This window comes from Pithys albifrons, chromosome 11 (genome assembly GCF_047495875.1).
Source record: "Pithys albifrons albifrons isolate INPA30051 chromosome 11, PitAlb_v1, whole genome shotgun sequence".
NCBI classification, from domain to species: domain Eukaryota; kingdom Metazoa; phylum Chordata; class Aves; order Passeriformes; family Thamnophilidae; genus Pithys; species Pithys albifrons.
In genome coordinates, this window is record NC_092468.1 from 17,110,837 (window position 1) to 17,125,726 (window position 14,890).

At 56.7% G+C, this 14,890-nt stretch overlaps 1 protein-coding gene across 1 annotated transcript; it reads right to left on the minus strand.

Moving 5' to 3' along the window:
- Positions 1–742: 742 nt before the first annotated feature.
- Positions 743–4,483, minus strand: NPPC (natriuretic peptide C). Its single transcript, XM_071566136.1, has 3 exons — positions 4,279–4,483; positions 2,605–2,896; positions 743–1,185 (listed from the first exon to the last, which is right to left on the minus strand). The coding sequence occupies exons 1-2, from the start codon at positions 4,369–4,371 to the stop codon at positions 2,618–2,620; spliced, it is 372 nt and encodes a 123-aa protein (XP_071422237.1). The 5' UTR covers positions 4,372–4,483; the 3' UTR covers positions 743–1,185; positions 2,605–2,617.
- Between the last annotated feature and the right edge of the window lie 10,407 nt (positions 4,484–14,890).

The following is a 14,890-nucleotide window of genomic DNA, read 5'->3' on the forward strand; positions in this document are numbered from 1 at the left end:
ATTTCTGCACTTTACATAGCAAGAAGCTGTAGCAACAGCTGTGTCCGTGAATCCTTACCAGGCAGCCCTCAGTATATTTTGGTCTGTCTACGTATTGTCCCAGGCACACTTAAATAAATCTCTGCTGGAGGAAGGGACTTTACAGCTCAGCAGTGAAGGGCTGGAGAATGGGAATATCAACAAGATACTTAGTGAGCTGCTGGATCCTGGAATAACAGCACCTCTTGCATAAAGCACAGCTGGGGGCCAGATCCAGCATGGGCTTTTTGTTGCTGTCAACAAGGACTGTGTTTCCATCCACCACCCAGTGTTAAAACTATAGTTACAGGATGAAATTTGGACCCAAACCTGCAGACTGGAAGCAGTTAAAACATGTCAAGGCCAGATGCTGCCCTTGTTGATCCAGGGCTCGGCTGTTGGACATGGTGGGCGCATTTCTATGGGTGCCATTTGGGATCTGGGCATGGATGAGCTCTCACAGGGGGCTGAGCTGGGTTCTGCAGAGGTTTGCAGCTGCACACAGCGCTGGGCAAGACTTGGTCCGTCAGGGCATCACAGGATTCACAACTTTACTTTTGCATACAGGATCAAAGCTTAAAATATCAGCTGGCCTTTCTCTCACTCCTGACTTTTCTAAAACATCTGAACAATTTCTTCTTTAGCTCTGTTAAAATCAATCAATCCGACATTTAAATTGTATGTGAATTTGTTAAATAAAGACAGGTTACAAAATGCCACACGGAATGATTTTTTCTTTTAAAGTTTTTCAACTACTTAGGACAAAAAATGTTACAATGCTCGACTTTTCATTTAGTTACATAAATAATTTTTTTATAAATATCTCTTTATAAACAATATATAAATAGCTTTACAACATAAATACATTTATGCATGACATGAATTTACAAACAGCAATGTTATACAGCTGGCTTCATCAGTCTCTTGGAAAAGCACTGTCCCTTGTCTCAGTGAGTGTTTGTATATATAATATATATAAGATAGAGAGCACTTGTTAAAAAAATAACAAAACCAAAACAGTTGGTGCCATGACTCCTCGTACCAAAAAGAAAAACACAGCCACATCTTTTGTCCATTCCAGGGGGGTGTGCTCTTCTAGGTGTTGCCTGGGGGATGGCCATGCCTGGCCGCGCGTGGGAGGAGAAAGTGGACTATGGATTCAAAGCTCTATGAGGAATGAAAACAAAGTGCCTGTTAGTGGTTGCCATACAACACCCCTTACCCATCCCCAGCTGAAATCCTTGCCAGAGTAACCCTGGCCTTGGGCTGGGGGATGCTGAAGTCACAGCAGCCCCCCTTGAGCTTTTTTGCTTGTGCTAAAGCAACGAAGAAGCTCACCCATCGCTCTCTGGCTTTTTGGTATTTAGGGGAGAGCCTGAGGAAAGCTGCTGCTCCTCCTGCCCCTGCCTCTATTGGGAATCTTTTCTTTCCTAAGGAGAATTTAGCAAAAGAATGGATGGTGAGTTGGCTTCATGAGGTGCATGTGCAAGTCTTGGAGCCCTGAGCTGGGTGATTCCTTGGGAAGAGCAAGAAGTCTCTACATGAGGGAGGAGGGAAGCAGCACCCATCTGTCCAGGACAGGCTGGGGAGCAGCCCACATCCCTCTAGGACAGGCCATGGACCAGCACTGGCATCCTGTAGGCACTTCTGGGCCATGCTTTTCCCACTGCTCTGCAAAGCAGCAGGATGCTGGATCCAGTCCCCTCTGTGCCTGGTTGTGTTACTGCAGGGCCAGGGCATGTCCCTGCGAGTGGGGCAGTGCTGTGCCATGGCAAGAAGAGTGGATAGCCTGGGCTGCAGCAGGCAGGTGCTTCTGTTTGTGTGAGCTCATCTGTGTGTGACCTGTGGGGCAGGGTCAGGCCAGAGCCTCACTGCCCCCAGCACCTTCAGAGAGCTGGCAGGGAGGCACTGCCATATTTCTTCCAAAACAGTCACTGTGGGGAAGTGACATTTCCTTCACCCATCCATCCCTACGCAGTGCCTGTGGAACACTGTGGGAAGAACTCCCAGATTCCCGTAATTTGCTCAGATACAAAGCCAGTGTTAGGAAGTGCAACTCTTGGCTGTCACAAGTAGAAGGCACCTGGGGAACTTGTGTATTGTTCTTCCTTACATTAAAAGCACTGGTGTATGGCTGAGACAAGCCTCACTAACCCTCTCACTGCAGGAACACAGGGTAGTCTGCCCTCCTAACACCTATCCATGGGTCACAGGTCTATGCCAAGCACAGGGAGCAACTGGGAACACGTGGCTGCACTGGACTCCCCAGAGCCTACGGATCTAGCTCAAATTAGAGGGAATCCAGCTTGAACTGCTGCGGGAGCAGCTGGGGGCTCTGATCCTTCTGCAAGGCAGCAGGAGGTGTGATCAATGGTGGGATGCAATCAAGGCCAATCATGGAGTCTTTCAGCCCGCCAGCGAGGCCGGGGGTTGCGAGGCTCAGCGGGGTGACCCCTCGCAGTACCGCCCGCTGGCATCTCGCGGGGCAGCGCATCCCTCGCATCCTCTGCGGTGCCGGAGCGCAGACCCCATCCCGGCCCCATCCCGGACGCATCCCGGCCCGGCCCGGCCCGGCCGCGCACTCACCGCCAGGGGTCCCTCAGCATCCGAGGCCGCTCATGGCGCCGATGCGATCCAGCTTGAGCCCGAAGCAGCCCTTGCCCAAGCCCTTCTTGTGGAGGCCCTTGTGGCGGCGGCCCGGCGGGTCCTGCAGCAGCCGCGCCCAGCCCGCCCGCGGCCGCGTCTCGGCCCGCGCCTCCCGCGCCTCCCGCGGGCCCGACCCGCCGCCGCTCCGCTCCTTCTCCCGCTCCTTCTCTCGCTCTGCCGCCTCGGGCGGACCCGCCGCCGCCGCCGCCGCCGCTGCCGCCCCGCGGGACGTCTGTGGGAGAGAGAGGGTCAGAGCGCCGCCGCTCCCAGCGACCCCCGTCGGTGATGACCCCCGTTAAGGACCCGCAGCGGAGTCGGTGCAAACCCGGGACTGGGGTCTGTGCCCAGCAGTGCAGCCGATCGCCCTGCGGCTGTACCCAAGGCATCTGCTCCCCTCCCTAAATCCGTGCTCCCATCCCTGGGGTCAGAGCATCCCCCTGACCCACACCATAGCGGTGTTTTCCTGCCCTCCCTCGGCAGTGCCCCCGCCACTGCATGCCACCCCAGAAGCACTGGTGGTGCTGAACTCCCCAGCTATGCTGCTGTCACTATCCCGTTGTCCAGTCCCCCTGCCCTCTGCCCATGATCTGAAGGGGTCAGAAAGCTGGAACGTCCTTTCTTTTCAGGTCCCTTTGGTCACTGCGTCTCCCACCAGTTTACAGAGCTCCTCAGACTATGGGGGGGTCCTGCCCCACAGCTCCCCCTTGCAGAGTCTCCAGAAGCAGTGGGGAGATCTGGGCTTCCTTTCCTTGCTGCTCCCTTCCTTGGTTAATACTCTCTGGGTGCCCCACTCCTCCAGGTCTGACCCACATTTACGGGGTCACAATCTCTTTCTTATTGCCCCCCCCTCCCCCCCACCTCTCCCCCAGGCCTCCCATCTCTGTCCCTACTCGGAGCTGCTTCTTACTAAGCCCTGGGAATGTTCACCTTCATTCATCTCCCCAACAAGCCACCTCATACCACCCCTTTCTGCGCAGCCTACACCCCAGTTCCTTACAGGGCAGCCACCACTCCTATCACACTGCTGTCCTGGGGCACCCCTAATTCTGTGTCCCCATCTCTGTGCCCAGCTCTCGGGGCAGTGCCACCCAGTGTTGGTGGCCTCTGGTGCATCCCTCCGTCTCAGCATCTCGGGACACCCAGGTCCCAGGGACACCCCCATTAGGGGTACCTCTTCCCCGCGGGACACCCCGGGTGCCCCTGCTTGGGCTGTTTGGTCAGAACTGCCCAGAGGGTTCTGGCCTCACACTCTCCCCACTGTGCACCTGCTGCCTGCCCTGCTCCGGCTCTGCTCCCTTTCCCAAGTGCCCGGCACAGAGAAGTCCCCAGGGTGACATCGAGTAGCAGACTTGCCACCCTTCCTGGCCCTGATCCCGTGCGGTACAGGGCACACACTGTCCCATCCAGCCTTTGGTTTTGGGCTGATGTCCGCAGACGCGCGCGTTCGGGACATCTGGGGAAGCAAGGAGGAGTCCCCTTGCAGTCAAATAGCCCAGGGGGAAAGAAGGAACCCTCTTTGCCACCCCACAGTCGCCCCGCGCCCCCGCCCTGTGCCGTGAGGACCCTCAGCGGGACGGGGAGAGGAGGGAGAGCCGGTGGCAGCGCCAGCCGTACCTTCTGTGGGAGCTGAGACGCCGGCTTCGCCTCCAGCCTGACGGAGAGCAGCGCGAGTAAAAGTCCACCAGCCAGCAAGGGTGAGATCTGCATCCTGCGGGGCCGAGCGGGAAAGGAGCCGGGGGGGGGCAGCGGGGAGCCGAGGGCAGCCCCGGGGAGAGGCCGGGACCGACGCGAGTCAAAGTTCAGAGCGGAGCCGCGAGGTCCCTCCTGCTGCCTGCAAAGTGCCGAGCTTGTGAACTTGGGCTTTCTGCTTCATTCATTTTATAACCCAACCTGCTCGGTGATGTCATCTAAACAACCAGGTCCAACCCGGCCTCCCACTCCACAATAGCAGGAATTTAAAGGGGGGGGGGGGGCGTGTGGGGGTGTCCCCTCTTCCCTGGCAGGAACAAATGACACATCAGCCCAAGGCAACCAACTCTGGGACTTGGAGAGCAGAAAGGGAAAGCGGGGGGCATTTGGCTTCATGCCCCCGTGCTCCCCCAATTACCACTGGGCCCCCCTGCAAGCCGCCTGCCCTCCCTTGGCACGGCTGCCTCACGGCCCCTCTGCTCCCCCCACTGACCCAGTGACCCCCTGCGGAAGAACACGGGCTAAGTGGGATGGGGGGGTGGGGGGTGGAAGGAGGGTGTCCTGGGTGGGAGATTAAGCCCAAAAGAGAGGAATGAGCACAAAAAGCACCTTTCTTTTTCACATCCAGAAATAAATCGGAAACTGTCCCTCCCACATGTCTGCTTGGCAGTAGTGGAGGCACTGTCCTCCCTGGCACAGACACTGGGGACACAAGGGGATTGGAGGGGGCAGTCGTGCTCCTTGAGGGCACCTAAGTGGCACCTAACCCCCTCAGCTTGGAGGGGGTTACCTGCTCCCTCTGCTTTCATGAGGAGTTGGATGGTGCCCCTGGCCCTGGAGATAGGCTTTTCAAGCACCCTGATGATGTGCATAGTGTCACAGGGTCCCTGCTGCAGACAGGACCCCACTGGCTGATCCACCCCCGGGCTATGCAGCCTGGCCTTCTCTGACCTGCTCCTGTGGAACTGAAGGGTGCAGGAGAAATATGTGAACCCAGGATTAATCCCAGTGGATCACAGGGGCTCTGGGTACATTGTGGGGGCTCCCCCTGCCCTCACTCTTCCCCTTCAGCATCTTGGAGGGCAGGATTTGTGCCTCTGCTGCTGCTGTTGCTGGCACTGGGCAGCTCTGGAGCTCCAGTGGCTTTTTGCTGATGGAGCTGAGCACCATCCCTGGCACTCTGTCTGGGAGGGATGCTCTTATTGGGATCAGGCCAGAGGAAAGACACCCCCCTCTTTGCAGAAGCATGCCGGGCTGAATTGCACCAGGCTGGATTTGCACCCCAGCTATCTTCCCTGGGACCAGGGAAACACTGTCTGCTATTTCCCCTAACCCTGGGGCCCGTTCCAGTCTGGTTCTTTTCTCCTGCTCCATTTCCTGGTCTTTCTGGGCTCTGCTGCTCCACAAATCCCCGGGGAGCTGCTCCTGCAGGGGACGATGGCTCTTTGGGGATCCGTGCTATCTCTGCTCGGTAGCAGGGAGGTATTTCCTCCTCCACAGCCCGGACTACTGGGCACGGGACACTTTAAAGAAGATTGGCTTTTCGACTCCATGTGAACGGGAGCTGGAAGGTGCAGGTCTCGGTGGTTTTTCCATTGTGCCTGCCAGGTGGAGACAACTCGGACTTTTTGGAGTGTGAAACTGTGCTTGGGCATTTGTCTGCGTGCAGGCAAGAGCGAGGTGATGGGATTAGAGCCGACCCCGGGAGCCAGGGAGCCGTGGGTGCAGGCAAGGAGCAGAGAGAGGCCCCTTCTCTTGGGGTTCGGCCCTCGTCCCACCCGAAGTGTAGCTGGGATGTGACATCCAACCTCTCTGGGGTGCAAAGAGGGGGGCTCTGCACCACTAGCCCCGCCAGCAGGGCTTCTGCAGGGGAAAAGGGGGGCAGCAGGCAGCTGAGCCCTGAGGCTCCACAGTCTCGGGATGTCGGGGTGCCCCAGGTCACCAGCGGCTCAGCAGACCCCACAGGGTCCTGCCATCCCCGTCCTGCTTGTGCTGGCTCCTGCGCTGATGCTACGGGCAGCCTGCCCGCGGCTCCTCACGGGGGATCCGAGATGGGGAAGGAGACGGGGCAGAACGCTGAGGGAGAAATGTCACAGCGCGGGGAGGAAGGGCCGCCTCGCTTGCACCAGCCCCCTGTACGCTGCAGGACGTGGGATCAGTCCCGGCGCTGCTTCACCAGCCCCTCGCCCCGGAGTATTAGAGCGTTGCCACAAATGCCACAACGCGGTCAGGTCTCAGCCAGCGCCAGCCCTCAGGAGGCTCGTCCCTGCCCTCGGCTCTTACCAGAGTGGTTTTCATTACTGTGTTTTCTTTGTCACACTGTGCAAAGCCTCGGGTTTGGGAGGCGGGGGCGAGGAGGGGCTGTGCTTTATAAATCCAATTAGTCTTGTTATTCAAATTACTCTGCCGAAAGTCAGAGCCGGGCGCACACAAAGCCTTAACTCAAAACAGATCGGATCCTTTGGGGTGGCAAAAGCTCAGAGCAGGGAGAAGAGGTGTGCAGGAAGGGGTTAAAAGTATGAAAGCCAGTTGCTTGGTGAGATGGGGGTCTGAAAGCTTTTAACCCTTAAAGGGATGTGCCTTCATTAACCCGAAGCCCTTTGGGATGCTCACCATGGATGAGAACTGTCAGACTCGGGCCATGTGAGAACATGGAGCGAGGGCTGGGCTTACTGGGGCCTCCCCCTGGACACTGGAGAGCAGAGAGGATCCTGCACAGCTGGACAGAGAGGGATGGAGACCCATGGGATGGGCTGGAGGGGGTGACAGTTCTCCCCATTGCACTCAGGGGCCCAAAGAGAGCTGTGAGGAGAGAGGGGTTCCAGGGGAGGCCTCCTTTTGAGGAATATCAGCACTGAACTGGGGACTATGGGGATGGGCTGCTGTGGAGATAAAAATACTCAGATACTGCTGAGTCTTGGCAAAGTGGGGGTGAGCCCTGAAAAGAGGGAATTGAGTGCACTGTTGGCATGTAGGGAACAGAGAAAGGAGTGGAGAGTGGATGTGTGGGAGAGTCCTCTGCCTGAGGATGGAGAGGGATTCATCAAAGTGTGACCAGTGCCAGCATGATTTGGAGGGTAGGAGGAGATGGGTCATGGGGGTGTGACAGCAGCACTGGGTGTTCCAGCCCCATCACCAGGAAGGGGTGAGTGATGCCTGTGGGTGAGGCTGGATCCTGCTGGGAAGCACTGGGGCCCTGGCTATCTCAGCTTAATTTAGGAGCTAGGTTTCAGGCACCTTCCAAAGGATGATCCTGAGAAAGTTTACAGGACAGAAATGTGGACTTTGGTATGCAATAAGCTACTACCATATCAGTGAACAGCCATCCATCCAACCCCTTTTTCTTCCACTCACTCATCCTTAGGGAGCATGTTTCTGTATTGATTTTGGGAAATCACCACCCAATTTTTGTCTCTGCTGCTGCCATGGGCCACATAGCATTTCCTGATGGAGTGATGGATTACTCCAGTGTGAGGATTTCCAGGTGATGCTGTGTGAGGGTAGTCATCCCTTTGCAAAAGGAGACATCAGGAGGCTGAGTACATGTGATAGTGATGCCAGAGTGGCTGATTTCCCACAGTGGCCAACCCAAGGAGCTGTTGGTTAAGCACCATCCCATGCTGGATGGAGGAGGTACAAGGATGGAAAAGCTACTTCTCCAGTGCAGCCAACTACCAGTCCCCAGGAACATGATGTGTGCTCTGTTTGCCAAGAGAATGTCACCAAGGGTTTGATGTCCCATAGCAGGAGCTTTTCAAAGTTTTGTTTTGTTTTTACAGGTTTTAGAGTTCCTCTCTAGGGGTCTGGGGACAGCAGACTCGGTGAGAAGCAGTTTAGGGAGGGGTTTGAATTTTGGTTATAGGGATGGATGAGCAGCCTCTAGTGCCTGCAGTGGCAGGGAATCATCTGGTCCTACAGGATGCAGCAGGCAATGTGCCTCTTGAGGATGCTTTGAAGAAAGCTTTTCTGGGGAAAACCCCTATATCCCCTTAGAAGGGACCACCTTCTGGAGGCTCAGACCTGGCCACCAACAGCTTTGGGGTCAGGCAGCGACTAGGCTGTCATGGGGATGAGGCAACTCCACACACTGGAATGTGATGCTTCTGAGCTGCTGTGCACCAGCCCTGGTGGCTGTCTGATACTCTAATGGAGATTTTGGCCTGTTTGAACATCCCTAGAGTTTATTTTGGATGCTGCTGCTGAATGAGGCATTACAGGAAACACTACATGATTTTACTATTTCCCTTGTCTTCTTTGGGTCTGGAAGAGGGCTCTGACTCACAACACATGTGTGGCCAACATCCCCTCTTCCCAAACTGGGACTGGAATGGGGAGAGGCCCTGCAGAGCTGCCCTGATGGGGCAGGCAGGGGTAGGGCTGCAGGTGCAGCAAAGGCTTGGGGACTGAAAGAGCATCTCTGTCCCTTCCCAGACCTCCCAGAGTGGTGAAAGCAAGGAGACAAAGGCTTAGCCCTAGGAAGAGACTCACAGGTCTTTGCTTGTGAAGTGCTGACATCCTGGCAGGCACAGCATGTGTCTCCCCCAGGGGTTCACTGTGGGATTTGCCTTTGGGGATTTGCCATTTCCCCTGCACTTCCCGGGATTCTCCAGTCTCCTCCTGACTTGCTGGGTGTTTTTCCCAGCACTGCACTGGGATGGCCATGCTGTGGGGCTGGGATGTCTCACTGCTCTGGTGGGAGCAGAACACAATGTCTCAGGGTTTTGCTAAATGTCAAGAAAATTAAGCAATTCTAACACACAAGTGAGTCCATGTCATGAGCCTCCCTCTCTGTCAGTCCTTGGAGGAATTGCATTGCCTGCAGTTCCCAGCAGCCTTGGCTCTGCAGCTGACACAAGGGCAGGTTGTTGAGATTTTCCAAGCTAAATGCCATGGTCTTCTTTTTCCTCATTTTCTCAGATGTCTTCCCCCAAGAAATGGGGATCTGGAGACATTTCACCCACAGCCTGGGGTCTCAACATCAGCCCAGGCTTGTTGTTTTTGGCACTGAGCATCTCTTGGGAACAAGCACTGTGAAAAAAAGGTGATGGTCTGAAAAGGCCAAAGGATGAAATAGTGACCCCACATTTGACCCTACAGAGAGCCATGCCTTGTGCAGAGCCTGAGAAAGGATCCAACAGACCCCCAGCCTGTACCTAGGAGGTCTCCATCTCAGTGTTGGAGCTGGATGCCACCACCACACACATCACTCTGCCACAGCCCCAGGGGAATGTCTGTGCCCTGATGTGCTATGTGCATATCCAGGCCTGGCAAGCAGGTCCTCACTGGCCCCATGGCTCTGGCAGGAGTGCACGTTCTGGCTTGGCAGGAGCCTCTTCCACCTAGTTTGGCTGTGGAAGCCCTGTCATCCTCACAGAAGCCATCAGCAGCTCTCTTGCAGCCTTGCTGCCAGCCCCAAACACCCTCCAGCTCCTCTGAACTGTTTTCTTGGGAATCCAGCACCAAGTGGTGGGAAGTCCCTTTTGGCATCGGTCCTCCAGGGCAAATCCTTTGGACTTCTTGCGCCTTTCCCTGGAACATCCTGTATGTGGGAAACTCCAGGATAGTGCTGGGATACAGGGAGCCAAATACAGGCTGGTCTCAGTGATGCTGGTGGTCAAGTCCTCAACCTCCTGACAGGGCTGTGATCCTGATGATGCCAAATTTGGGATTTCTGCCCCTTTTTTCCTTTCTGGAAGGGAGTCCATCTATCTCCTGCAGGAGGGTTTGTGCAGGTGCCAGGCTGAGCACCATGGGATGACCCTGGCCACAGCAATGGCTGGTGTGGGAAGAGGGAGATTTCAGCACCATGAACGGTGGGGCAACCATGTGGAGCAGAGAACAGTCCAGCCAGTCCTTGGCCATGCCTGGGAACAGCCGGGGTGGCTGCTCCTGTGGCCGGGGAGCCCTGCTGGCTGCGGAGGGTCACGGTGGCCCCGCTGCCACCCCACAGGCAGCCTCTGTGAACGTGCAGGGCTCCACAGCCCTAACCTTTAGCAACCAGACAGAATAACAATGCCAGCCTGCTGGGGTATAATGGCCGGTGTTTGCTTGAGATACAAAGGCACCGAGCTTTCACATGAGGTAATACTGATAAGTTCCGCTCTCATTCACTGCTCCGCCTGCCAGGCGGCAGCGGGGCCGGCAGCAGCCCCTGCCTGCCCTCACCGAGCTGCTGGGACGTGCCCACCGACCCCTTGGCCTGTTGTCTCTGCTGAAGCACTGCCCTCTGCTTGCCCTTGGTGTGCTGTCCCCACTCATCATCCAGCTCCAATGCGGCCCCCGCAGGGGCTGTTCTGATCCCATCCTGCATGTGTGGGGTGGGAGATGCAGGGACAGGGATGGGGGCTTGTGGGATGAGTCCCTAACCCTGTGACTGCAGAGCAGCACAGTTTCTTAGTCCCTGCCTTCCTGGAAAGCACCTTTTCTACCTTCCTGAGAATATCAGGTGTGGCTTGAACTCAGGACACACCTGTTGCCCCATGTGCCCTGTCCCCCCTGTCCCAGCCCTGCTGCCCACAAGCTCAGTAGGTGCAGGGCAGCTCCTTGCCCAAGTTTTCTGAGAGGACCCATGGAGCTTTGGTGTCAACCAAAGCCACTTTGAGCACCTTTGAGATACTCAGGCCTGGCAGGGCAGGAGGATGCAGGGAAACTGAGGGCTGTGTCATAGAAGAGATTTGGACACTATAACCAGGCAGGATTACTGTGGAAGAGACTTAAAGGTATCCAGGAGACAAATTTAGGCAATGCCAATTAAATCAGGTGCAAGACACTAACCCTGATGCTTCAGCATCCTACCCTGGTACCCCACCTCTCTCCTCCACTGCCTCTTTCACCTATTTCTTGTCTGCCCATCTGTCTTTGCTGGAGTATGACTCTCTCTTCCTTTACTGGACAAACACAGCCAAACCAGACCTTCCCTCCTGTCTGGGGCAAGCTGCAGGCATTTCTCCAGGCACTGATGGAGATGCGAACCCATCAGTCCTGATCTTGGGTGGTGTGTTTCCCAACCAGAGGTATGGAGGGCTCAGGAGGAGACTGGAGAAGCTGAAGGACAAGTGGGGCAAGACCACATGTGTTGTGACACAGCAGATGGTATCTATTGTGGATAAAGATGGTTTTTAGCTTATTTATGGTAATAAATCTATCTTGCTTCTCTCTATCCCCCCGAGCATGCCTTGTGTCCTCAGGTCAAGTGCCCAGACGGCTCCCAGTGCCTGAGGGATGTCAAAGGGAGCAAGACTCTGGCCTAGTGCTCGGTGCTGCTGCTGCAATCAAGAAATTTCCAAGGGTGCTCAGAGGCTCCAGAGCAAACCCCTGGCTACACTTTGCCTTTGAGTATGTCCTTGTGCCATGTGGATCTATTCTCTAGACAACAGCAGGGAAACAAGAGGCAGAGCACCCCGCTGCCCTCCATCCCCCTGCCATGGTCTGCAGCCTGAAATACTATTGATAGGTGACACTCAGGTTGGCAGGGGTGGCATTTTCATGTGCAGTGTCAGTTCACACCACGTGGGCTGCGGGAAGTGGATGGAGTGTCAGAGGAGCTGCTCTGCTCCCATCCAGGGTTCCCTTGATGAGTCATCTTGGGGAGGCTCCAGCCCCTTGGCCAGTCACTCCTGATTAACACTGATGTAAATGAGCACCGGGCGGGCCCTCACTCCATGCTGAAACCGCAGGCAGAGGAGCCAAAGTCTTCGTAAGCAGGGCACTCCTGGCCAAGGAGTCGAGTGGTGCTCTCACCTCGGCCGAGGTGCCGCAACACGTTCCAGCCTCCAGCGTCGGGGAACAGCTACCAGTTACTGCCCGGGGGAAGATAGTGAGATAATCAGGCACTGTGGGAAAGCAAGCCAGGGCATCGGGCTGGGCTTGCTGCTACAGGACCCCAGGAAATGAGAATGCAGGGGAAAAATCTGCCCAGGGACCTTCCCCTTTTGGAAAGCCCATGAGTCGCCATGGAGAGTCATGGAAGCAGCAGCAAAGCAACTGCTCCTTTCTGCTCAGCAGCCAGGAGGACAGTGTGGGTGGAAGATGAACCAAAGGCAAAACTGAAGCAGTCTTGGCCCTTTCCGATGAGGGATTGCGTTTGATCAGGTCCTGCATGATCCTTTCTGCTGTATTTGCACATGGTCTCTTCTAAAAGGTGTGAAGAATGGGCACACAGCTGGTCCCAGCCACTCAGGATCTGCTGTGTTCCCATAGGACACTGGTAGGGTAACACATGTCTGCTGTACCTCTCATTTGTCTGGGACAGTGATGGGGCAGAGCAAAATGGGGCAAAAACGCAGGCTCTACTCCAGACCAGATTTCCAGATCCCTGGCTGCTACCAGGAGAGGGGGGTTGAGAAATGCTCTGCCGATCTGTTGGGGCTTGTGGCCCCTTGTGGAGCAGGGGCCCAGCTGGAGGCAGGAGGCGAGGGTGATGGAGGCATCCAGCTGTGGAGCCGTGTCCTGCTCACCACGCACGATATCACTGCAAAACCACAGAACCCAGCACTGGCAGCGGTGCTGACAAACACTGAATCCCCCCTGCTTCCTCCCCATCTGCGGAAGGAACAGGGCACGCTGAAGCCACTGCAGCTGGTGGCACCACCTGGTGCAGGGGGGAGTTTGGCCAAACTCCTGGCTCGGCTTCATCCCCACGGGGGTGAAGAAGAGCAGAGACACAGTGTGACTCAGCGACGTGGAAAGGAGCTGCTGCTCTCACCTGGCTGGCACAGGTAGGGGCACAGTGGGGCTCGAGGCTGCTGAGTTCCCCTTGCCCCTTCCCTGTTCTTCCTCCTCACTTCTCCATGGAGCAAGGGTAGCCTGGAGGGATGGCCTGGATCATCCCTGCACAGCTGGGGATATGCCACCACCCTTCCTTCACAGAGATGCTGATCTCCTCACCTTGGCAGCAGCCAGGGGAGCAGGAGGAAGCAGGGCAGCACACACTCTCCCACTGAAAGGGTGATCCCCTGTAGCCACACTACCTCCCCTAGGGGCCAGCTTCAGGAGAAACAGCATCCCCCCCTCTGTCTCTGGGGCCTGGGGGACCAGCTGCTGTCTGTGTGTCTGATGTGGGGCATGTTGCTGCCTCACAACCATGCCAAGGCAGAGCTGAGTCCTCACTCCCCTCCTTGAGGTGGCCAGAACTACCAGGGTGGGGCAGCAGATGAGCTGGCAGCAGTGCCAATGGATTGTGGGCAGAGGCTGCTGGCTCTGCATGGTTCATGTGAGCGAGATATTGCCTGTGCTGGTGGCATCCTGGCAGTAGGGTGGATGTGACTGTCCTTGTGCAGGCAGGTCTGTGCTTGCTGCCCCTGGTCCCCAGCAAAAGCCAGGTACTTTCAGGGCAGCTTCCTGGACTGACTTGAAGGCTGGAGCTGGGGTGGTCTGGGCTTGCCATGGCTTTGTGGAGGCTCAGTAGCACTGGCTGTGGGTATGGCTGGGGGGCCAGTTCATGTCTAGGAGCTACAGGTGATGCTACACACTGAGCAAAGGTGGCCTCATGGCCTTTATGAGGTGACTGATGCCAGGCAGTGTGAACACTGACCTGCAGGGTGCAGGATGAGGAATAAGGAGTGGGGGAGAGGTGTCTTCCTCATCCTAAGGGAAGGGGCAGCATGGGTAGCCTGCTCAGATGTTCCTGCCAAACTAGAGGCTGAACAGAGTCTTTCCCCACTAGAGCTCTGCTTGGAGACACCAGCTCAGGTCCCTTTGGGCCCTTCCTTCACCTGCACAGAGGATGCTTCAGGCAGAGTGCTCAAACAGGACTGACTGGGGGTCCCATGAGGCCAGTTTATTGCTCTCTAGAATTTCTTCTGGTTGAAGTTCTTTGGCAAACCCAGCCTGAGTATGCAGGTAACACCAGGGTGACCAAACCACATACTCCCAGTCAGCCAGACCTTGGGTCTGGCTCTGCCATAGAGCCCGGTGGGAGGTCTGCAGTCACAGGAGGAGCGGGGAGGAAAAGCCACAGCTCCTGGCTCTGGTGTCATGCTGTAATGTCACGCTCTGACATCTCCTGGAGGAGATCAGGCCACTGCTGCTCAGCACCGTGAGCTGGTCACTGAGGGTGCTGTCCCATGGAGGGGTCAGCAGGTCTGCTGGTGCCCAACCTGCAGTGCCAGGGGAGTGCCCAGAGCTGCGGGATCAGATCCCGGGATCCTGCTCTTCTCTGCAGTGATGGTGAGGCCACGCAGGTCTCGGAGACTTCCCAGCTTTTGGAGGGACAGGTGCCTGCAAAGCTCTGAGAGTTTCCACGGGATCACCACCGGTCTCAGACCCCCACACTGATAACTCAGCCCACCTGTGCTGTTTCACCCACGTGGCCGCAGCTCTGGGTGAAGCAGCAGCGCTGGCAGCGACCCAGAGCGCCCCACGCCGGGGGGATGCGCTGCCCTGGCGGGGAGGGGGTGGGCGCTGCACCCCCGGGTCGCGGTGGCCGCAGAGCTGGCGGCGGGGACAGCCCGGGCGGGGTGGCAGCACCTCCTGCTCCTGTCCCCGCAGCGCCCGGTGCTCCAGCATACCCGGCTGGGCTCCTGCCCTGCCCCGCTGC

Bases quoted from the DNA above. Each gene is read 5' to 3' on its own strand.
- NPPC (XM_071566136.1), bottom strand. From the start codon at position 4,371: ATGCAGATCTCACCCTTGCTGGCTGGTGGACTTTTACTCGCGCTGCTC. The intron at 2,897-4,278 runs GTACGGCTGGCG...TCTCTCCCACAG, and splicing joins CGTCTCAGCTCCCACAGAAG to ACGTCCCGCGGGGCGGCAGC.